General features: G+C 39.0%; 1 protein-coding gene across 2 annotated transcripts in view; it reads left to right on the forward strand.

Annotated features, from left to right (window-relative positions):
- The window catches only part of LOC129707260 (translocating chain-associated membrane protein 1-like 1), a 63,162-nt gene that overhangs the window by 31,431 nt on the left and 6,273 nt on the right, over positions 1–25,458 (forward strand). For both annotated transcript variants that reach the window (XM_055652166.1, XM_055652167.1), the window contains 8 exons: positions 1,591–1,709; positions 13,064–13,180; positions 13,271–13,329; positions 15,039–15,123; positions 17,210–17,280; positions 20,585–20,689; positions 22,308–22,451; positions 23,869–24,026. In XM_055652166.1, the coding sequence (XP_055508141.1) occupies positions 1,591–1,709; positions 13,064–13,180; positions 13,271–13,329; positions 15,039–15,123; positions 17,210–17,280; positions 20,585–20,689; positions 22,308–22,451; positions 23,869–24,026 (858 nt within the window). The remainder of the gene's footprint in view (positions 1–1,590; positions 1,710–13,063; positions 13,181–13,270; positions 13,330–15,038; positions 15,124–17,209; positions 17,281–20,584; positions 20,690–22,307; positions 22,452–23,868; positions 24,027–25,458) is intronic.

Raw genomic sequence — 25,458 nt, forward strand, 5'->3', positions numbered from 1 at the left:
CGCGAAACGATCGCCCAGTCTACATTTGGTCTCGCCGATGTACGAGTCCACATCTTGAACAACGGATCAGTGGATGAGGTTGGAGGAGGTGCAAGTGAACCTCTGAGTAACCTGAAAGGACTCAGGGTCCTTGAACAGTCGAGGGAGGAGGTATTGGGAGGGGTGTTGCATCTTCTGCAGGGGAAGGTACCTGGGGAGGGGGTGGTTTGGGTGGAAAGGGATGAGCTAACCAGGGAGTTGTGGAGGGAACGGTCTCTGCAGAAGGCGGAAAGGGGTGGAGATTGGAAATTGTGGCTTGTGATGGGATCCCGTTGGAGATGGCAGAAATTTTGGACGATTGTGTTGTATGCGACGGCTGATGGGGTGGAAGGTAAGGACCAGGGGGACTCTCTCTGTTGCGACTAGGTAGAGGGGGAGCAAGGGCAAAGCTGCGGGGTACCGAGGAGACACGAGTGAGGGCCTCATCTATGATCAGAGAAGGGAACCCCTGTTTCCTGAGGTATGAAGACATCTCGGATGTCCTGGTATGGAACACCTCATCTTTATCCCTAACCAGTCTGAAGAAGGGTCTTGACCTAAAACGTCACCCATTCCTTCTCTCTAGAGATGCTGCCTGTCCCGCTGAATTACTCCAGCTTTTTGTGTCTATCCTAAATATGAAATTCCTGATTAACCCCGTAACACAAAATCATTATCAGTCTACATTTATTTTGATTGCTGTCACTCAGATTTAGCAAAAATGTGATTGATGAAATGACCTCTCCTTGAAAAGGAGTCAAACTCGGAAAGGAGTTTCATTACTATGCAGTTTTCTGACATGGTACATTTTGTCTCCCTAACTGAATCTGGAACCAACTAATCACAGCCAACCAACCTGTGAAAATCTGTTTATACCCACTTTTGTTTTCTGTCAGAGTTCTCAATTCTCAATCAACATCAGTATATTACCCCTAATCTCAAATGTGGGACTTTATTATAAAGCCTTGTGAAAATCAAAAATAGTCACATCCACTGGTTCTCTCCAGTCTATTCAATTAGTCTAATCCTCAAACAACAGTAGAGTAGTCAAATATACTTTTCTCTTTTGAATCCATGCTGACTACTCAGTTCTGTTCCTTTCAACGTTTTCTATTATGTAAACCACTTGAATTTTCCTACTACTGACCTTCCCTTGAATCATATTTTACTGCTATGCTGTCTTTATAAAAGCAGATTATCATCTTCTATGATCATAATGTTTGTGGGATTTTGCTTTGCACATATTAGCTGTTGCATTTCCATTAGTTACAATGCTTTAAGTATTTAACTGGCTGTCAAGAATGATAGGGGTTTCCTTGATTTTTGAAAGATGTGACAAATGCAAAATATTTAGTTCCTTTAATTGCAACTTGGAGCTAAATAAGAACTTGCCTTCATGGGAACAAATTTTGGATTTTCCCAGGTACAAATAGTAAACCTGGACCATGTTGCACAGAAATACAATGCAACATAAGAGAGACACTCATTAGTGTTGACTGTAGTGGCCAGCAATGTTAGATTACAATGTACATTTATTTTATGTGCTGAACATTTTATTTTCTTCCTTTACAGATGAGCGAAATGATTCTATAAACTACTATGCGTACGGGTTTAAAGACTTGGCCACCATTTTCTTTTATATGTTGATAGCTATCATTCTACATGCTGTGATACAAGAATATATTTTGGATGTAAGTGAAAACCTTAGCTGTATTTTCTTTTTGGCTCTTTGTATATTTGATTCAAGTTTTGAGTTGATATCAGTGACTCAAATATAATGTATCTGTCTGTATTTGTCTATCTCACATTTACTGCATTTGTCAAAGTAGCATTACCATAAATCCTGATGCAATGTTCAAGTAGTTATTTTCCAAAGTTACAGCAGTTAGTAATATGGATTCCAGATGTGGTAAGCAGTAAAACAGTTCCGTTAGTGCCACACTGCAAATTAATGAGTAGGTAAAGAGTACAAATCTTTAAGAACAAATATTTGTTGCAGGTATGAATCAGAAGGCCAGGTGCTAAAACCTGCACACTATTAACGTTTGAAGCCTGATTTGCTTTCCTCTGTTCTGTTCTCTTTTCTTTCTCTTAGTCACCTCTCTTCAGCCTCTGGCTCCCCACATCCTATCTTGCGATATTGATGTTAAAAGTTTTCAAGTCCCTCTTGCAAACATCTTTAAACCTGAGGCTAGGTTGGCTCCGCAACTTTGAAGCATCTGCAAGCTCTTCATGCAAAAAGATTCCTTGGAATACACCCATCTTCCATCCAATGTAGGTGATCAAGCCACTGAAAGTGTAAATATATGACCAAAGTTAATTAGACATGACAACACCTTCCTGAAGAACCTCAGTGTCATGAACTTCAAAATAAGATGGAGAAAGTGGGTGTGGAAAATAGTCTTCTCCTATACCTGCAGTAGGTAGCCAAGATCTTGTTGACATATAGCTGCCTCCTCGTTGAGTGGACCAATGCCAGGCGTGTTCATTGTTCGTTTTCTTTTCTTCCCCAATGCATGGTTTATCTGTTGGACAAGTATTTTTAATGTCCTTTCTGCTGCAAGAATTTAGCTTGAATTTTGGCATGAATTCTAGCATTTGGTTAGCTGCTGGTGCAGTCAATGTGCAGTGTGCCATGATCATTGACTTTCTTGAGATACTGTCTTTCTTAATTGCTGATTAGATCAAATTAATCACAGAAAGATATGGAACTTTAATATGGGGGTTATTTTCCAGTTGCTGAAGAGAATTGGTTGAACCCATTCTTCAATCAGATAAGATCCTTCCATTGTGAAATCTAATAAAAGCTAATTCATCCATTTTGAAATCTTCATCTTAATCTTTGAAAACATGGATGTGTTCAATACTCAGTATGTTCTTTTCTGTGCTATTTTCTTTCTTGCTGACATTAATCTACACGATTGAAAGGTTAAACAAAAAATGCCTGTTAATAAAAAGATTCTAAAGGTTTAGGAGTGCCCAAGTATTCTGGCTTGAATGTGGGATTTCCCTGGATGGTGCTGTGGGAAGGCAAAAGCACCTTTGGTTTTGAATAATAACTCTGTGTTCTAGAGGGATAATCCCTCAAAACTCCTGGGGAGATCTTGGGAAGGAGTTAGGTCGTGTGGCATTGGAAGAACTGAGTTTAGACACTGGAGAGGTTTTGCTTAACTTTTCAATGGGAGTCTTGGTTTGGCTGTTGTGCCATGCCCCTCAAAGGCAAGCAATGGTGTCATTCTTGGCAGTCAGATATTCTAAAGTGAAGATTAGTTCTCCAAGCAACTAAAATGCCAGCCTCATCTGTGGAATTAATGATGTTGACAAGAATGGAATGGACAAGGTCAAACACTGGGTATAGCAAATGCACAAAGTAGAAAAATTGAAACAGTCAATGTCATTCGACTAACTTGCAAGGGTAGAAAGAATGGAAAGGGAGGAGTGATTGGGTTAAATGAGAATCGTGAAGATGAAAGCGAAGTTCATCTGATCTGATATTGGGATGGAAAGATGCCAAGGCAAAAAATAACTTGGCATTGTCATATATCGAATAATTTGAAGTGAAGCAAAAAGAGGGGGAAATTTGTAGGAAAATGTAGGAAATTTTGCAAAGTTCTGCAATTGTCAGCTGTTGATTCTGTTAATCCTGTCAAGAATGTCATTGAATCTTAAACTGTCCTGATAAATTGATTGCAATTAACTTTTACTGTGGTTAGATGCTGTTCAATTGCTTCCTTTTATCATAGATTAATACTTTTTTTTTTAAATGTTCAACTAATAGGATCACAAATATCACCGATTCCTCCTGGTCCAACCTCATTGCGCTCTAATGCTGAGAATATTTGCTCTACCTATTGTACTTGAGTTTAGCTTGATTGTGTTTAAGTACAGTATTATCAGATTTGACTGGATAGCATTTAAAACAGCTATTCACTGTACCTTGGTGCACGTGATGAAAATAAACCAATGCATTGACGCTATAGGTAAGGAAGCACACCGACATCCTCAGAAGGCTCGGGAAATTTGGAAGATCTCCGATGATTCTTAACAATTTCTATAAATGTACCATATAAACCATCCTTTCAGGTTGCATCACAGCTTGGTATAACTGCTCTGCCCGTTTGCTGCAGGAGCATGAATTACATAAAATAAAATGCCTACAGAACCTGCACTCTTTCTAAGTCTTCAATAAAGTCACACAGAATTCTGTGGCCTACTTCCAAATTGAAAAAGTTCTGTTAAGTTTCTGTTAAAAGTTCTAATAGTTCTCAATTATGCGAGCCCAATTTAAAAATAAATGTATTTTCAATTTGCATCGATCTCCTCCCTCTCTGTTTCTAGAAGAACCAACTTTCATATCTATTTCCTCCATTCAGACTCTTTGACCACAATTGAATTTAATTGCTTCATCATTGGTGACCTAGCCGAGCGCTGCCAGGTTTAGAAAAGGCTTTCCCAAAATTCTACATCTTCCTTAGCCCTTTCCCTTTGATAATTCATAATCTACATGGATATTTCTTGGTAATTCCTGGGCTCACACAGGACTGAATCGTGTTTGATAATGTTCTGAGAAATGCTGTTGCGCTACATTTTCGGGGCAAATAGAAATACTCGGCCAAAGCAAAAATTGTTGGAAGCACAGAGCAAGTTAAGCAGTATCCATGGAGAAATAAATGGAGATGATATTTTGGAACTGAAAAGTGAGAAAACTATTCATGTGAGGGTTGGAGCGATAACAGAGAATATTCATAATGGTGTGCACATTAAATGTGATATTGGTTTATTATTTGTGTGTATTGAGATGCAGTGAGAAATGTTGTTCTGTGTGTTATTCAGGCAAATCATGAATAGGTATATAAGTTCTTCAAGACAGCACAAGAGAGAAAAGGAAATAGAATATAGTGTTACAACTACAGAGAATGTATAGGGAAGATAAGTGCATGGGCCACCACAACATTGGGAGATTAGGAATTTATCCTGGGAAGAAACTGTCCTTGAATCTGGTGGTACATACCAAGTTTTTGCATCTTCTGTCTGATGGGAGAGGGCAGAAGAGAGAGTGACTGGGTTGTGAGTGGCTTTTGAATCCGTGGCTTTTTTCTAAGCAGAATGAAGTGTTGGCAGAAGGGGTGGTGGGTGGGTGCAGGTGGGCACAATGGACTGGGCTGTATACACAACTGCAATTTCTTGCTACTACGCCGGCTCTCTCTGTTTCATCATTGTTTAAAAACTGACCTAGTACAGTACATCTACAAACTTTGAAATAATTTGGCTGAGAATACTTTGTAGTCCCTTATAGCATGCAAGCCTTGCCACAGTTGACAACTACATGTGTGGTTAGTCTGGCAACTCTAGCTTGGTCTATTATTGACTCTTGGCATCACTGATGGCCTTGCAAATGTCATACCTAGATTTCCTAAACAGGTTTGGAGCCCTCGGTTGAAAAACTCAGTCTTAAACTCAATTAGGGATTGGATCTCATGGTATTCCCATGGGTTGGGGAACACTTGGATCGACTACATTGGCATGCAGTCCTTTACACACTTTCTAATAGCCTGTAACAGCAGTTGCTTATTCATTTCAGTTGGATACTGAATCTTTGGTTGAGTATCAGTAGTTGAGGACAGGAGATACGTTAGTAGTATTTTGGTAGCACTCTAGAGGTTGGCTGGGTTGAAGTTCCCGTACATGAAATGGGTATAACATTTCAAGGCTATCAGTTTATTGTTCAGTGTATAGTATAGTAATTGTTGTCAAGGTGACAATTATTTAAAAAAGACATCAATTGAAGACAGAATATGGGAAATAAAAATGAATTGAAAATACAGGCACTATCTATATATGATGAGTTGAGGTGACGGGGGACTGTTCAATGTGATATTGAGTCCAGATTGAAGATGTGATACTGTTTCTCAAGCTTTCATTCAAGCAGAAAAGCTAAAAGAAGACATGAGGTTGCTTTGGCAAGTAAGGTGAAAGTAAATCCAAAGGGTTTCTACAGTTATATTAATAGCAAAAGGATAACGAGGGATAAAATTGGTCCATTGGAGAGACAGAGTGGACAGCTATCTGCAGAGCCAAAAGAGATGGGGGAGATATTGAACAATTTATTTTTGTCGGTGTTCACCAAGGAGAAGGATATTGAATTATGTGAGGTGATGGAAACTAGTAGAGTAGCTATGGATACTATGAGTTTCAAAGTAAAAGAAGTACTGACACTTTTGAAAAATATAAAAGTGGATAAGTCTCCAGGTCCTGACAGGATATTCCCTAGGACATTGAGGGACGTTAGTGTAGAAATAGCCAGGGCTATGACAGAAATATTTCAAATGTCATTAGAAATGGGAATAGTCCCCGAGGATTGGCATACTGCGCATTTTGTTCCATTGTTTAAAAAGGGTTCTAAGAGTAAACCTAGCAATTATAGGCCTGTTAGTTTGACTTCAGTGGTGGGCAAATTAATGGAAAAGATACTTCAAGATAATATATATAAGCATCTGGATAAACAGGGTCTGATTAGGAACAGTCAGCATGGATTTGTGCCTGGAAGGTCATGTTTGACTAATCTTCTTGAATTTTTTGAAGAGGTTACTAGGGAAATTGACTAGGGTAAAGCAGTGGATGTTGTCTATATGGACTTTAGTAAGGCCTTTGACAAGGTTCCTCATGGAAGGTTGGTTAAGAAGGTTCAACTGTTGGGTATAAATGCAGGAGTAGCAAGATGGATTCAACAGTGGCTGAATGGGAGAAGCCAGAGGGTAATGGTGGATGGTTGTTTGTCGGGTTGGAGGCAGGTGACTAGTGGGGTGCCTCGGGGATCGGTGTTGGGTCCTTTGTTGTTTGTCATGTACATCAATGATCTGGATGAAGGTGTGGTAAATTGGATTAGTAAGTATGCAGATGATACCAAGATAGGGGGTGTTGTGGATAATGAAGAGGATTTCCAAAGTCTACAGAGTGATTTAGGCCATTTGGAAGAATGGGCTGAAAGATGGCAGATGGAGTTTAATGCTGATAAATGTGAGGTGCTACACCTTGGCAGGACAAATCAAAATAGGACGTACATGGTAAATTGTAGGGAATTGAAGAATACAGTTGAACAAAGGGATCTGGGAATAACCGTGCATAGTTCCTTGAAGGTTGGAATCTCATATAGATAGGGTGGTAAAGAAAGCTTTTGGTATGCTAGCCTTTATAAATCAGAGCATTAAGTATAGAAGCTGGGATGTAATGTTAAAATTATACAAGGCATTGGTGAGACCAAATCTGGAGTATGGTGTACAATTTTGGTCGCCCAATTATAGGAAGGATGTCAACAAAATAGAGAGAGTACAGAGGAGATTTACCAGAATGTTGCCTGGGTTTCAACAACTAAGTTACAGAGAAAGGTTGATTAAGTTAGGTCTTTATTCTCTGGAGCGCAGAAGGTTAAAGGGGGACTTGATAGAGGTCTTTAAAATGATGAGAGGGATAGACAGAGTTGATGTGGATCCGCTTTTCCCTTTGAGAATAGGGAAGATTCAAACAAGAGGACATGACTTCAGAATTAAGGGACAGAAGTTTAGGGGTAACATGAGGGGGAACTTCTTTACTTAGAGAGTGGTAGCGGTGTGGAATGAGCTTCCAGTGGAAGTGGTGGAGGCAGGTTCGTTGGTATCATTTAAAAATAAATTGGATAGGCATATGGATGAGAAGGGAATGGAGGGTTATGGTATGAGTGCAGGCAGGTGGGACTAAGGGAAAAAAGTTGTTCGGCACGGACTTGTAGGGCCGAGATGGCCTGTTTCTGTGCTGTAATTGTTATATGGTTATTGTGCTTTGGAGCAGTGGAGAGAGCTGAAGGAAGAGGTCAGAACTGGAATGGAATAGAAAATTCAAGTGCTAGGCTGCTGGAAATGTTGAAGTGCCTTTGAATATTGAATGGAAGTGTTCTGCAAAATTGTCACTCAATCTGCAGTTGGTTTCTCCAAAGTAGAAGAGATCACATAGTGAACATCGAATGCAGAGCCTTAAAGTGGAGGAAGTTTCAAGGTTTCAAGTTGAATTGCTGCTTCACCTGAAAGGTCTGTGTAGATCCCTGGATTGTGGATTCAGAAACATTAGAGGTGCCTGCATGAGCAGAGGAATTGGTTGGTGGAGGTGAAAGAATAAATAAAGGATTTGTAGAAGGATTAGACCTTTCAAAATGCTGCAAAGGCAGTGCAGGGGGGATATGTTGCTGGTGATAGAATTCCTTTGAAAATGTTGGAAATGATGGATAATGAGCAAAGGTGGAGGCTGGTGAATTGAATACAAAAGGAATCTCAGAAGGACAGGGGTGCAGAGGCTGAGACAATCAGTGCAGGAAATGGAGGTGAAACACTTACCCTGAAGCACCAGTGCCGTTTCCTTCTCAGATGCAGTTTTACCTGCTGAGTAGTTTAATTTAGCTTAGAGATACAGCGCGGAAACAGACCCTTTGGCCCACCGGGCCCGCGCCGACCAGCGATCTCCGCACACTAACACAATCCTACACACACTAGGCACATTTTTTACATTTACCAAGCCAATTTACCTACATGCCTATACGTCTTTGGAGTGTGGGGGGGAACCGAAGATCTTGGAGAAACATAGAAACATAGAAAATAGGTGAAGGAGTAGGCCATTCGGCCCTTCGAGCCTGCACCGCTATTCAATATGATCATGGCTGATCATCCAACTTGGTATCCTGTACCTGCCTTCTCTCCATACCCCCTGATCCCTTTAGCCACAAGGGCCACATCTAACTCCCTCTTAAATACAGCCAACGAACTGGCCTCAACTACCTTCTGTGGCAGAGAATTCCAGAGATTCACCACTCTCTGTGTGAAAAATGTTTTCCTCATCTCGGTCCTAAAAGATTTCCCCCTTATCCTTAAACTGTGACCCCGTGTTCTGGACTTCCCCAACATCGGAACAATCTTCCTGCATCTAGCCTGTCCAACCCCTTAAGAATTTTGTAAGTTTCTATAAGATCCCCCCTCAATCTTCTAAATTCTAGCGAGTACAAACCGAGTCTATCCAGTCTTTCTTCATATGAAAGTCCTGACATCCCAGGAATCAGTCAGGTGAACCTTCTCTGTACTCCCTCTATGGCAAGAATGTCTTTCCTCAGATTAGGAGACCAAAACTGTACGCAATACTCCAGGTGTGGTCTCACCAAGACCCTGTACAACTGCAGTAGAACCTCCCTGCTCCTATACTCAAATCCTTTTGCTATGAATGCTAACATACCATTCGCCTTCTTCACTGCCTGCTGCACCTGCATGCCTACTTTTAATGACTGGTGTACCATGACACCCAGGTCTCGTTGCATCTCCCCCTTTCCTAATCGGCCACCATTTAGATAATAGTCTACTTTCCTGTTTTTGCCACCAAAGTGGATAACCTCACATTTATCCACATTATATTGCATCTGCCATGCATTTGCCCACTCACCCAGCCTGTCCAAGTCACCTTGCAGCCTCCTAGCATCCTCCTCACAGCTAACATTGCCCCCCAGCTTCGTGTCATCCGCAAACTTGGAGATGTTGCATTCAATTCCCTCGTCCAAATCATTAATATATATCGTAAATAGCTGGGGTCCCAGCACCAAGCTTTGCGGTACCCCACTAGTCACTGCCTGCCATTGTGAAAAGGACCCGTTTACTCCTACTCTTTGCTTCCTGTCTGCCAGCCAGTTCTCTATCCACATCTATACTGAACCCCCAATACCGTGTGCTTTAAGTTTGTATACTAATCTCTTATGTGGGACCTTGTCGAAAGCCTTCTGAAAGTCCAGATATAACACATCCACTGGTTCTCCCTTATCCACTCTAATAGTTCCATCCTCGAAAAATTCTATAAGATTCGTCAGACATGATTTACCTTTCATAAATCCATGCTGACTTTGTCCAATGATTTCACCACAATGTGCTGCTATCCCATCTTTAATAAGTGATTCTAGCAGTTTCCCCACTACCGACGTTAGGCTAACTGATCTGTAATTCCCCCTTTTCTCTCTCCCTCCCTTTTTAAAAAAGTGGGGTTACATAAGCTACCCTCCAATCCTCAGGAACTACTCAAGAATCTAAAGAGTTTTGAAAAATTATCACTATTGCATCCACTATTTCTGGGGCTACTTTCTTAAGTACTCTGGGATGCAGCCTATCTCGCCCTGGGGATTTATCGGCCTTTAATCCATTCAATTTACCTAACACCACTTCCCGGCTAACCTGGATTTCACTCAGTTCCTCCATCTCATTTGACCCCCGGTCCCCTGCTATTTCCGGCAGATTATTTATGTCTTCCTTAGTGAAGACAGAACCAAAGTAGTTATTCAATTGGTCTGCCATGTCCTTGTTCCCCATGATCAATTCACCTGTTTCTGACTGCAAGGGACCTACATTTGTTTTAACTAATCTTTTTCTCTTCACATATCTATAAAAGGTTTTGCAGTCAGTTTTTATGTTCCCTGCCAGTTTTCTTTCATAATCTATTTTCCCTTTCCTAATTAAGCCCTTTGTCCTCCTCTGCTGGACTCATTCACCCAGTCCTCTGATAGGCTGCTTTTTCTGGCTAATTTGTACGCTTCGTCTTTTGTTTTGATACTATCCCTGATTTCCCTTCTTATCCACGGATGCACTACCTTCCCTGATTTATTTATTTGCCAAACTGGGATGAACAATTGTTGTAGTTCATCCATGCAGTCTTTAAATGCCTTCCATTGCATATCCACCGTCAACCCATTAAGAATCAATTGCCAGTCTATCTTGGCCAATTCACATCTCATACCCTCAAAGTTACCTTTCTTTAAGTTCAGGACCCTTATTTCTGACTTAACAATGTCACTCTCCATCCTAATGGAGAACTCAACCATATTATGGTCACTCTTGCCCAAGGGGCCACGCACAACAAGACTGCTAACTAACCCTTCCTCATTACTCAATACCCAATCTAGAATAGCCTGCTCTCTCGTTGGTTCCTCTACATGTTGGTTTAGAAACCTATCCCGCATACATTCCAAGAAATCCTCTTCTTCAGCACCCTTGCCAATTTGATTCACCCAATCTATATGTAGATTGAAGTCACCCATTATAACTGTTTTACCTTTGTTGCAAGCATTTCTAATTTCCTGTTAGTTGCCATCCCCAACTCCACTACTACTGTTAAGTGGCCTGTACACAACTCCCACTAGAGTTTTCTGCCCCTTAGTGTTTCGCAGCTCTACCCATATCGATTCCACATCCTCCAAGCTAATGTCCTTCCTTTCTATTGCGTTAATCTGCTCTCTAACCAGCAACGCTACCCCACCTCCTTTCCCTTTCTGTCTATCCCTCCTGAATATTGAATATCCCTGGATGTTCAGCTCCCAGCCTTGGTTACCCTGGAGCCATGTCCGTGATCCCAACTATATCATAGTCATTAATAGCTATCTGCACATTCAACTCATCCACCTTATTACGAATGCTCCTTGCATTGAGACACAAAGCCTTCAGGCTTGTTTTTACAACACTCTTACCCCTTATACTATTATGTTGAAAAGTGGCCCTTTTTGATTTTTGCCCTGGATTTGTCTGCCTGCCACACTATTTCACCTTGCTACCTATTGCTTCTACCCTCATTTTACACCCCTCTGTCTCTACGCTCACACATTTAAGAAACCCTTTCCCTTTAACTCCATCCTCAACTATCCCATTCGACACCCCACCCCCCTTATTCAGTTTAAAACCACCCGTGTAGCAGTGGCAAACCTGCCTGCCAGAATGCTGGTCCCCCACCTGTTAAGATGCAATCCGTCCCTTTTGTACAGTTCCCCCTTACCCCAAAACAGATCCCAGTGATCTAAGAATCTAAATCCCTGCCCCGTGCACCAGTTCCTCAGCCACACGTTCAGGTCCCGTATCTCCCTGTTCCTGCTCTCGCCAGCACGAGGAACTGGAAGCAAACCGGAGATAACAACCCTGGAGGTCCTGCTTTTCAGCATTTTTCCGAGCTCTCTAAAGTCACGCTGCAGAATATTCATCCCTTTCTTTCCGACATCATTTGTGCCGACATGCACTACCACTTCCGGCTGTTCACCTTCGCCCTTGAGGATTTTCTGCACTCTGTCCATGACATCCTGGATCCTGGCACCAGGAAGGCAGCACACCTTCCTCGAATCCCGTCTGTTGCCGCAGAAACCCCTGTCCGTACCTCTCACAATGGAGTCTCCCACTACAATGGCGTTGCCTGACTTAGGCCTTTTTGGTTTTGGCTCAACAGCCCTATTCGCATCGCAAGCCAGTCCGCCGCTCAGTGTAAAAACGTCTTCTGTCCCGACAGCTTCTAAGTGGATGAACCTGTTCACGAGAGATACAACACCCGGGGACGTTGGCATTCCATGCTTCCCTCCTTTTCTTACTGTCTCCCACCTTATCTCTTCCAGTACCTTAGGTGTAACAATCTTACTTGTAGGACTTGTCGAGGAACGACTCCGTTTCTCGGACGAACCTGAGAAAAGCCACGCAAAAACGGGGAGAACGTACAGACATCAGTGCCACAATGCCGCCCCTTGCAGTACTTGCAGCATTCTGTTTTTGATTTACATTTCCAGCATCTGCATTTAATTTTCCCCTAAGTTACTGCTAGTTGCTTGTTTGTGTACCAAATGCATCAGCATATGTTTATTGGCATGAGGATTTCACAGTGAATGACTGGAATCTCTGTACTGCCAAGGATAGTAATGGAAGCAGATTCTATAGTAGCATTGAGTTCGGCAGGGGAATAGGACTGGTTGGATTGTACTTAAATTAAATTAGTATGGATGTAACGGGCTGATGCTACATTAATTGTTTGATTCTGTAGTTGGTCTGCTGAAAATGCATTGCCCAATTATGTCATTTGAAATAAAGGAGGAACAAATACTCTGAACATGCCTTTCATTTTATTTTTAGCTCTAGTATGGAGCATCATGTTATTTTGAACTTGCATTCAGAGGAGGTGCTTGACATTTTTTAACTTGAGTGTATAGAACATGTATCTCAAGTTCTTTCCCTATCACTTCTTTCAGAAAATAAACAGACGACTGCATTTGTCCAAAACCAAGCACAGTAAATTTAATGAGTCTGGCCAGCTCGCATTCTTCTATTTGTTTTCTTTTATATGGGGAGGAAGCATATTGACAGGGGTAAGTATAATTTTTTTCCATTGATTCTATAATTTATACTAAATAACTTTAAATTTTATTCACTTTCTTTCAAAAAAAATTGCTTTACAGGAAAAATTCGCAACAGATGCTACACTCTTATGGGAAAAATATCCACATGCACACATGTTGTAAGTATGTTTTTCTAAGTTTTACATGGAAAAGGTGTTTTGAAAAAGCATTATACATGGTACATCTGAAACCAGAATAATGATTTGTTGTAAAAGGCACTATTTTTCCATGTTTAACTTGACAGCATTTTGTTCCTTCATTCAAATTGAGGGAATGTTATGGGGTGATGTTGGTTTCTGCTGTTGTTGGCATGTATCATATGTATATAGTAACATTGTGAGATTATTGAGCAGCTGTGATTTTTTTTTAATTATGTATGGTTAGTTTGCTATAAAGCATGTTCAATGCAAATCGGATATAATGTGATCAGTGATATTTGGTTCGGATTTAGAGACAGTCAGATTTGACTTGGAGGTCACGTTAATCTTATTGATCTAAATTAGAGCACGAGTTGAGTTGTAGAGTAAAGAAAAAGAGACATATCCTAATTGTGGATGTGAAATTCATCCCTTAATGAAGAAGAATATTTGTTTCTTTTGCCCCCCGATAACCTAAAAAAGTGCGTACATTTGAAATGTGTATTTAAATTGTACTTTACTTGAGAAAGTGAGTTGGAGTGGGGTAGTTAGTCCCTCAAGCTTGCTCCACCATTCAATATGATTATGGTTGGTTTGTCCCAAACCTCATCTCGTCTAGTCAGTTACCTTCAGCCATCAATTCCCAGATCTTTAAAAAATGTACCTGCTTTTTCTTTAAATGCTCCCTCCCTCATAATCCACCCTCCACAACCCTCTGGGATGGAGAACTTCAGAGATTCGCTATCCTCAGCAAAATGTTGTTGCTATACACCTCAGTTTTAACTAACACCCTTCCTTGTTGCGATGTCCCCTTATTCACGATTCTCTCAACATTTCAACATCTGCCCTGACATGTCCCTAAAGGATCTTATCTGTTTCAATTTGATCACCCCTCATTCTTCTAAGATGCAGAGAGCTTGGATCTAATTTCTGTAGCTACTCACACGATGACAACTCTTTCTTCCCAGGAATTAGCTGAGTGAATCATATCCGCATGCCGTGAACTAACAGGTGGAAAATAAATATTGTTTTTTTAATTTTTTGGGAGAAATTTCAAACCGTTGTCAGTCTATTGATTTTTGTTCAAAAATGTGTGGAGGTTACGACTAACTTTTTAATCACACTTCCCACCACCAATTAATGTATTCATACATGTTCATAAATGATCACCATCTCGGTGGAATTTTGGAGGTCTCTGGACTTCAAGGGTTTGAGCAAGAGTTAAAGCTTTAGAAGAAATGAGGAAGAGAATATAGCTTTGACGTTTGGCCTTACTCCATCATAACATCAGAAATGCCGATGTTTGCTTTTTTAAAATGCTTTGGTCTGCTTCACTTGCACCACTTTGTATCATGAAAAAGGCCATACAGCAAGAACTGGTCAAAGTTCAGACCCAACTGATAACTGGCACAAATAGAAACATAGAAAATGGATGCAGGAGTAGGAACCATAGCCATTTGAGCCAGCACCACCATTCAATATGATCATGGCTGATCATCCAAAATCAGTACCCGGTTCTGGCTTCCCCCCCCCATATCCCTTGATTCCCTTAGCCCTAAGAATTGTTAGCTGTTGGTGTTAGCTGTTTAAGTGCTGGGCGATGTTAGATTCTTCTTTGTTTCACAGAAACTGTAACATTGGTACTATTATTTATATAACATGGTTTGTACTTACAATATTGTTTGGTTCAGCTTTCAGGTGAAATTTTTCTACATTTGCCAGATCGCCTATTGGCTCCATGCGTTACCAGAGCTCTATTTTCAGAAAGTTAGAAAGGTGATTATATGCTGATATTATTTTTACACTTTTTTTCATATTTAAAACTAAATGCAACAAAATAATTTTCAACTTCGGCACACTTACTGTGTGATAATTGGGTCATGTTCAGAAATATATTTTTCTATTAATACTCTGGTTCCCCTGGGGAACATTCAAGAAGAATCTTAAATCAAATTCCACTAGATCCAACACTCCCTTCCTTGCTGGGATGTAAGATTTTATTTTCTCCATAAATATTGCAAAACTCATAAACATATTTTTTGAAAAACAAATGACTATCACTGTTGTGGCTGCTCCTTTATCAGTAATGTGGCTCATAAAAGGGCTCTTTTATTCTACTTTTTCCTTTCCTAAGACCTTTTTTGTAGACCAGGTGATTATTTTTATTTTCATCTTCCTTTTGGACATTGAGTATAATGCTAACTGGTGCAATTAATTTTATTTTTGAACTGATGAACAAAAGCTGAGTTAAAGATGAGAAAAATAGGAATTAGCACAGCAACTGCATGAAGCAATTATTTTGATATTAACTCATTCTTGTTTTCATGGCCAGTGAAACTCTGTTCAACTTTTCTATCTGATGGTTCTGCAATTCAGTTGGTTACCTTACATATCTTTCAGTGGCTATGAACTTGGATACTCATCAGAAATGATTACTGATATTTGTTGTATAGTTTCTGTTAATCAAGATTTATCTCTACAGGAATCAAATATAATCATGTTGATTCGCAAACGATCAGTTAGTGACGATACTGGTTGATTAGATGAATAAGGTTGAGATAACTTCCTGATAGTGTGTCTATATTTTGGTGAATCTTTCTGTGGCAGATTAGTTCATCCATTCCTTGACCTAGTTAAATCTTATGTGCTTTAAGAACAATGTTAAAAAAAAAATTAAGTCTGATTCAATAATTGGAATGATACTGTAAACCTGCCTTTTACGATCTGATTCTTTCCTAATTGCCTCCGGATTCTAAATGCCTCCTTATTGGTATGACTATTACAAAGCAAATTCATTGTATGTTGCAAAACATACTTGGCTAATAAAGTATGATTATGATGATAGCATTGGATGTCAGTATTATTGTGAGTAAAATGCTCCTTGCCAAACAAGCATCTTACCAGAGGTTTATGTTAAGAAATGGCATGGATTTAACTGCAGTGTTTATGTGCAATTGAGAACCCTACTTTTTTTTGCCTCAGCTCAGAATTTGGTTAAGTGAAACGTGGCCATATGTTTAGAGAAAAAAAAATACACAATTTGTTCAGGAAACTGCAGCAGCCTATTTTAATTTTTCATTAACCTGGCTTATAGATTCTTACAAAGGTGACTGTCCACATTCACCAGCTGCTCAGTTGATCAAAGAACAAGAAAGGATATGGAATTCAAATTAATATCCTTATAAATTTGCTGTTTTTCAACATGAACAAGATAGTTTGCAAATGAATGCTTCCACGGCAAATTTAGAGTAAATTAATGTGTTTGTCAGAATTTTATTCGTTGAACCAAGATATTCAGCTGACTTAACAGACCATGAAGCGGTGTAAATAATTAATTACTACTTTGATGAAGTGGAGTTATACATGCATTGATCTACACAAATTCCAGAATGCTTTTGGAATAGATTTCAAATTATGGCTAAAACTCTAATTTTAATTTTGACAATTAAGGAGATTGATTTTGAATGCAAGGAAATGATGTGTGGTTTTTTGTTTTTTTTTGCATCATTGTGTATCATTTATTTTACTGGTAAATTATGTTTTTATTTTCATGTTCCTTGAAGTCCTCCCATGCCATTCCTCCAGTAAGAAAGTAGGTGGGCAGAAAACAGCAGTCTGTTTCAAAGTCTCATTTAGTTCTCCAACTTCCTTGTAAGAAGTGCAACAATGGCTGAAGCGATACTCCTGACTTCTCCCTCCCTCCAGGGAATTTCCTCTCAGCATTATCTTCTGGCATTGCGAACAGTATCAGCTTTGGGGAAATGTAGAACAAATCTGCATCCCTGCTTCATGATGCTCATTGTGTCTTTTCAACTTTTTAAAGTTCTGTTCCTCATTTGTTTCAAATTGTTAAATCTTACAGGAGGATATCGCTCGACAGCTGTACTACATTTGCCTTTACATATTCCAAATCACTGGTGCCTATATATTAACGTAAGTTTTTAACCATGTGTCTGGTGCAGAATTATTTTAGAACATAATTTAGAACATAATTTGGATTTATTTTTGTATAGTGGAACTATCGCCAAATCTGCCAAAAATGATCTCTGATCCTGATTCCTTCACTTCATATTGTTTTGGAAAATGGTGGGTAATCGAGATTCCCTTGAGCAAAAATGGTTTGATCCACCTTGCATTCTGTTTCTTTTTGGATCTGTATTGAGCTCCCTTCAAGGTTGCAGTTCTTTTGAAAAGAAACACAATGTCAAGAAAACCTCCTGTTGATCAGTACACACCGCCTGCATCCCTTTTCTCTACTGATCTCTCCTGACTGCTGCTGTTAGTGCATTGCTCCCTTTTACACATTGTTCTCCTTGCATTCTTTTCCTTTAAAATCTTTTGACTGGTAGAAAATATAACAAACTAAAAGATTTCAAAAGAAGTGGTACACAGTTAGCCCATTCTGAAAATATGTGTTTTCAATAATCTCTGCTGGAGGGCGTATTCCTTTTTGCAGTTCTGATAGCTCTTCAAAATGAAATGAGCACATATGATCCAAATTACATTTAATTTTATCAGGATGCACATCTTTTATATAATATTATGGCTTAAAGAATGGACTTTGCCTTATAAATATTCCCCAACCTTAATGATTCTGTTTAAACAATGTTGAACGTGTAAATATAATGACAAATACACTTGGTCTCAAATGACATTTTTTCAATGTCCGCTAAAAAGTACAGGCAAATTGACATTTGCTCTGATGTAGTTTATCCATTGGTTACATATTAAGATTTGCTAAATCAACTTTGAAAAAACCTTTTTCATGCAAGTTGTTGAAATGCAGAGAAATGCATCCTCACTGTATATTTTTTTTATGGCTACATTAAACCAATACTAAACTTGGTAGCAAATATGTTATAATTAAAATATAAAGCAAAATATCGCAGATGTTGGAAATCGTTGATAAAACAAAAAATGCAACAAATACTGAACAGATCAGGAAGTATCTGAACAGAGAGCTCTTATTTTTCAGGTTGATGATATTTCATTATAGCATGAAAGGTTTGATTACGGATGGCACAGTGGTGCAAAGGTAGAATTGCTGCCTTACAGCGCCAGAGCCTGTGTTCACCTGACCACCTGTGCTGTCTGTACGGAGTTTGTACGTTTTCCCTGTGATTGCAGGGGTTTTCTCCGAGTGTTCCGGTTAGCTTCCACTTTCCAAAGACGTGCAGGTTTGTAGGTTAATTGGCTTCTGTTAATTGTTCATAGTGCATAGGATAGAACTAATGTTAGGCTAATTGCTGGTCGCTGCAGACTCAGTGGGCCAAAGGGTCTGTTTCCATGCTGTGTCACTAAACTAAACTAACTTAAAACAAGTTTTAAGGAGCAGAAAAAAGATGAGTGAGGTAGAAAGACCATGGGACATGCAGGAAAGATTACATTTATGAAATAAATTAAAGAGCAAGGTTAAAGTGGTGATAAAAGCATTGGTGTATAACAAAATTTGTAGGGTGTACAAATGGATATCGGAAATTGTAAGCAGAATATAATTTATTTTTTTTGTAAATGTGATTTATGAATACTGGATTGGTACCTCCATATAAAGCATTATATTTTTTCAAAGCAAATAATTTCAGAATTGATGTATGTAATGAAACCGCTAGCAAGAGGAAAACAAAATCTTGAAAATGAGAGAAATACTCGGTCAACTAGCATCTCTGGAAAGAGAAACAAAGTTTACTTTCAAGTTCATAATCTTTAGGTATAAATTCAGTTCATTGATCATCAGTTTAAAACAACAGTCTGTCATTTCTAAGTACTGTACATGTAATTTCGGGACTCAGCTTAAAATGGATACTGGAGTTTACTTTATGTGCTTACTTGTTGACTTCCCCTTGGGCAGAATCATGCATAGATTCCCCATAATTTGGGCTGAGAAATTAGCTCTGTGCTGTTAGTCTTGGCGCAGGATCAGAAAACTCATTTATTTTCATTTGGAAAAATGGCCTACAACGAGGAGAAGGGAAAGAAAATAAAGGTGAATTTAATATATATATATATATATATATATAATTTAAATTATAATTTGGTTTAGTTGAGTTTTGTTTACAAATGATTAATGACCACCTGTGCTGTGATCATATTGAATGGCAGTGCAGGCTCGAAGGGCCGAATGGCCTACTCCTGCACCTAATTTCTATGTTTCTATTGGTTTAAATTATAATTTGGTTTATTTGAGTTTTGTTTACAAATGATTAATGAATCAAATTATAATTTTAACAGTGAAAATGTTGATAGCCACATCCCCAGATATGCTTTCTATGGTCACTATCAAGGACTTGCTTCCAAAAGTATTTCATGACCAGGATTTTTTTTCTGGAATACTTACATATTGTTGGAGGCCTGTCACTGCTCAGGGCCTTGCTGTTTACTTCTGGCCCATTTGGACAAGCAGTTCTAGTTCCAGCAAAGTTCATGGGAATGGGGGATATGGGCAATGAGTAAAATCAGGTCCATTAAATTTGTTTCTGTCGCCACAGATGCTGGGTGTACTGCCGAGTATTTCTATCATTCTGCTTTTATTTCAGATTCCCAGCATCTGCTGTATCTTGCATTTATGTTCTCTGTTGTGGGACTTGGCCTTAGTGACCATGATGTTAACAGCTGGAAATAGTCCAAAGTTAATTTTCCTGTACATTATCCATGCCTTCAGCTGGAAGGCGTAAGTTGATGTTGGGCAAGGACACCATACAGTTTGTAAGTCGGCTACATAGTCCGCCTGCAACAGTTGTCGAAGCTTATTCCCATCAGCAACGATTTTGCTTGATATATTAGAAGGCACCTCATGAAAGTTATTCATTGGATTATAACCCCTTGGTAAATATAATGATCATTGGTCAGATAGAGGAACTAATAATAGTTTTAAACAAATTGTTTACTGGGATCTGTGGTTTTGCTTTATAGTATTCAGAGGAGTGACTTTGTTGCTTCAGGTTAGTAGTCAATGCACTGCCTTAAACACCCTTGCCTCTTTTTAAATGTATACCTTGTATATAGTAATGCCAAAGTTTACCATGTCCAAAATGAAAATATATTGTGCATGTTTTGTCCTTGTGATAGCTTTAAATAGACTATTTATACCTGTGAACACTTTTCAAATGAAATGCACTAGTGTGCCTGTTTCAAGGTTGGTATTTTCTTTAGAATGAAATGGTTATTCTAGCATATTGTTTAGATGTATCGAGAATCTTTATTTAAGCTGAATTTTATTTGTGCTTTGTTTTGGTCACAGCCTCCACAGATTGGGTTTGATTCTCTTGGTGCCGCATTGCCTGGTAGAGCTTTTGTTTCATGCATCACGACTATTTTACTTCAGTGATGAAAACAAGCAAAAAGGGTAAGAGTACTTTTGTTACCTTTCTTTGGGAATACGATCTGTCAAAAGTTTTGGAGTACAAGCAGTCATTGTTTTTCTCTGTATTTAGGATCATGACTCAGCAACTTTATCCAGTAAGAAGTACCTGTAGCTTCAATCTTCAGTCCCGGTTAACTCTTGGGCTGGAGAGGAGAATGATTGTTTGTGTTTTGTTATTGATAAAATGCAAGTGTTGAAGGCAAGATTTGGTTCAATCAGCATCCCTTCACGTCAGAAATCGTGTCCGTCTTTCCACATAAACAGTAGTAAGATTGCTGTAATTCATTACATGACATCGGAGGGGAAGCTCTAGTATTGTGAGAGCAGGAGAGCATGAGCATTTGGGGTCGAAAAATAGCCAGTTGAAATAAATGGGAGATTTTAATGAAGAAGAAAGGGCAAAAAATAGACATGGATGAGAAAACTAACAATGAGAAAACAAACAAAAACATTGGCTCCAGGTATTTGCAATATAAACAGATGTGGTGGGAGACAGAGAGAGGGAGAAACATTTAATGTTTTAAAGTAATGGCATTGCATTAGAACTGGAAAAGTTAAATATTTTCCGAGGCAGAGAAGGGAGAACTAGTGAAATAATTAGGGCTTGATCTGGAGGAAGTGTAAGTAAGACTAGTGGCGATATAATCTAATGACAGCTCTCTCAGTAAACGCACCTACTGTTTAGTAATTGAAATTCTGAAGCTCACCTTGTTGAATGTGCAAGGCTTTGAATTTTATAATTGAAAGGTTGCTGTCCCTTGAGCAGCAAGGTCACAATTAAAGTGATGAGTGACTTTGTACATATAGTTTCTAATCATTTTAAAATCCCAAATAAATTCAGGGTTATGATTGTGGGTAAAATGGAGGTTAGATTTCAAAATGCACTCATCCAATCTGATTTTATGCTCCTTGCTATAATGAGGCGACTACCTGGGAAATATGTAAGTTCTAAATTGTTAGAAATATAAATAAATCATTGTTTCACGGGGAAAGATATCTTCTATACACTGGTTTGTTACAGTGGATCTTTGTTGGCGAAATATGGAAATGTCACTTTTTCCAATTGGGAAGTCTGTCAAAAGCTATCATCGATTTAAAATAGTTGCTATGTTTATGGATGGCGAATTTAAGAAAATGTATGCTCCTGGACTATAAAATGCTTTACCACGGTGTAGTTGACGTAAGATGAAAAGTTAATAAATTTTACTACATGATGCCATTTAGTTAGAAAGCAACATACAACTGATGACAATGGGAATAATTTCAACACTACAAAATGTTGAATGAGCACCTGAAAATAGATTGTATAAATAACTTCATGGAAAATTCTGGAAGCATTTTCCAAGTCGGGCAGCATCAGTGGAGGGAAGAACAGTTTGTATTTGTGTTGACTTACAATAGCTGTGGTTTTAGAATGATCGTCTAGAAACGTGAACACTGTTTCACTCTCCACAGATGCTAGCTGATGTGCTGAGTATTTTTAACATCTAATTTCTAAAATCTGTAGCACTTTGTTCTTGGATATGAGTATCTTCATCCTTTTCATTGATAAAGTTAAAGTTTAACAATCAGTTTAAAAAATGTGTTTCTTTTCTCCTAGTTTCACTCTGTGGGCTCTGCTTTTTGTAATGGCCCGCCTTCTCACTTTGACCTTGTCTGTTCTCACTTTTGGCTTTGGCCTGGCGAGAGCAGAGAATCAAGACTTTTCAATAGCAAATGGAAATTTCAACACATTGACTGTCAGGTATGCTAAGAGATGTAGTCCAATATTTAAAAAAATGTTGCGCCCATTGTTAGAATTAAAATATGGTTGATATTTGGCATGGGTAAAAATTACTCATCATAGAGGGAAAGAGTCATATGGCAAAGAAACATTTATGTCAACCTATTCCCACGGGGTATAAGATAGTATGTACGGGCTATACATAAGTTTGGTGTTCATAAGCTGGGGAGAATGTGTACTCTGAGGGTTAGGTGAAGTCGGGTTGGTAGGACCACTTATACCATTACAAACCAGAAGAGCCAAATGGCATTTTGGATTGCATTTCTTGTGCCTTAGTTCAATATGTACAAGTAGTCCAATAATTTAGGGTATTTTATTATACTAATACGACTACAAAAGATTGCCCAGACTAGCTATTATCTGTCTAGCTAATTTAATACTAGTTTGAAGTAAAACAAGGTAATCCCATTTTTAAAGGATGAATATGATTTTTTTTCTTTATGTTTAAACATGCTATGAATTGACAAGCAGGTTGAAAACTTATTTTGTTTGTGCAAGATCCCGTTATAAGAAAACTTTGTGTTGTGGGATAAGTAATGGAAAAGAAAACATTCGTTTAGTTGGACATGAGTCTTGCCATAGAACAAGCGTTTGTTCATTTGACCACCGCAGAAAGAGTTTTCTAAATGTCCTGCTTCAACTAAGTGCTCATTGGCTCAGATTTATTCTGTGTACATTTAACCCGTCTTGACCAGCTAACAGTAATTGTGACGGAACAATTTATTTTTCAATTTTGATAAAATTGAGAAGTTTTAGCTTTTTTGGAAGCTTTTTTTAGTATAACAGATCACGTATGCAAGGCAGCAAGCAGTAGTTTTGTCAGTGTCTTTTCCTTTGGGAAATTTGGAGGTATCGATTTTAGACATGCTTCTTGTCGGGTATCTAATTTCAATTACATGTATTTAAAAAAATTGTGGGAGTACCCTTCCTAACATTACAATAAAGATGGAAGATAAAATATGATATAATGTAATAATATTGTATATATGACTACTTTCTAAGATGTCCCATGCTAACCAGTAACTCGCCACTAAAAGCTGAATGAAGGTTCTCTTGTGTTACTTGCCCTCAGAAATGTACTTGTTTTTTGGAGGGAAACATTGCAAGGACAAATGACAACAGATATACAATTAGAAAATCAGCATGCAGAAAGTTGTTTGGCCTGTAACAGTTATGCTATTAAACAACTTATTACCCAGTTTTAGTTGTGAGTTACAAAAACATTTTGGAATTTTATTTCCAGATGATACTTTGGTAAAGAAATATAATTATAATTTGTGTTATCAGTTAGTGGCATGGCCTTCTAAATTCCATATTCGTGTTTTTATGTTGAATAATCAAATGGTTCATTAACCTGCGGGTGTCTCTGTTTGAGCAGGATTAGTTGCTTAGCAGCTATTTGTTTAACACAAGCATGGATGATGTGGAAGTTTATTAACTTCCAGCTGAAGAAGTGGAGGGAGCACACTCAGAATCAAATCCCTAAAAAAAAAGTAGCCAATACAAAGAACAAACCATCAAAAAAAGAATACAAGTGTAAGTATTAAAACAAAAAACTTTAATTGCATGTGGGTTGCTAATTTTATTTTTGAGCATATCTCTGAGCTATCAAAAGTGGTTGTCTTAATTACCCAAACAGGAATATAAACTTTCTTATAATAATAATAATAATAATAATAATAACTTTATTTATAAAGCACTTTTAGGCAACATCAGTTACCACAAAGTGCTGTACAAGGGAAATCAACAAAAGTTATCACAAAACTAAAACCATTAAAACGACAGGACTATAAAAACAGTAAAAAATTAAAAGACATTAAAAGCACTAAAACAGGAACAATGTCTCAGCCAGTGTCGAAAGCCAGTGAATAAAAGTGCGTTTTTAGGGAGGATTTAAAGATGGACAGTGAAGGGGCCTGTCTGATCTGCAGCGGCAAGGTGTTCCAAAGTGCTGGTGCAGCAACAGAAAAGGCTCTATCCCCTCTGAGCTTCCGCTTAGACCTTGGTACCTCAAGGAGCAGCTGATCCGCTGACCTGAGGCACCGGGTAGGAGCATATAGGTGGAGCAGCTCAGAGAGGTAACGCGGGGCGAGGCCATTCAAAGATTTAAAAACAAATAAAATAATTTTAAAATGAACTCGAAAGTGCACTGGAAGCCAGTGAAGGGAGGCCAAAATTGGGGTAATGTGCTCCCTCTTTCGAGTTCCGGTTAAAAGGCGAGCGGCAGCATTTTGGACCAACTGGAGACGCGCCAACGAAGCTCGCGAGACTCCAGTGTAGAGCGCATTACAGTAATCCAGCCGAGATGTAATAAAGGCATGGATTACTGTTTCAAAATGCTGCCGCTCGAGAATAGGCTTCACCTTTGCCAGCTTCCTTAGGTGAAAGAAGCTGGACTTAACCACTGCGCCTATTTGCTTATCTAATTTAAAATCACTGTCCATCATAAAACCCAGGTTTAAAACTGTTGGCTTTACAAACACTGCAAGTGGACCCAAGTCAACAGAGGGAGGTTCACGGCAGCCATTAGGGCCGAACAAAATCACTTCTGTCTTTTTTTCGTTAAGTCCCAGAAAGTTTAAGGCCATCCAGGACTTAATGTCCTCAAGACAAGACAGAAGTGATTGTAGGGAATAATTATCTTCTTTCCTGAGTGGCATATACAACTGGCTATCATCCGCATAAAAGCGAAAGGAGATGCCATGCCTTCTTAAAATTGAGCCCAGTGGAAGTAGATAAAGGGAGAAAAGCAGGGGGCCTAAAATTGAGCCCTGTGGAACCCCATATGCCAAGGGAGCAGAGGAGGATTCAAGGCCACCAAGGCTTACACGCATGGTTCTATCTGCCAGATATCTTGCCCATCCCCTATTTTGTAATTCATGCTGGTGTTCCAGTACATTGCGGGAGGACTTCCCCAGACCTAGATGTTTGCATAAGCGATGGAATAGGCCTCGGGCCACGGGACCCC

The sequence above is a fragment of the Leucoraja erinacea genome, chromosome 21 (genome assembly GCF_028641065.1).
Source record: "Leucoraja erinacea ecotype New England chromosome 21, Leri_hhj_1, whole genome shotgun sequence".
Lineage (NCBI taxonomy): Eukaryota > Metazoa > Chordata > Chondrichthyes > Rajiformes > Rajidae > Leucoraja > Leucoraja erinaceus.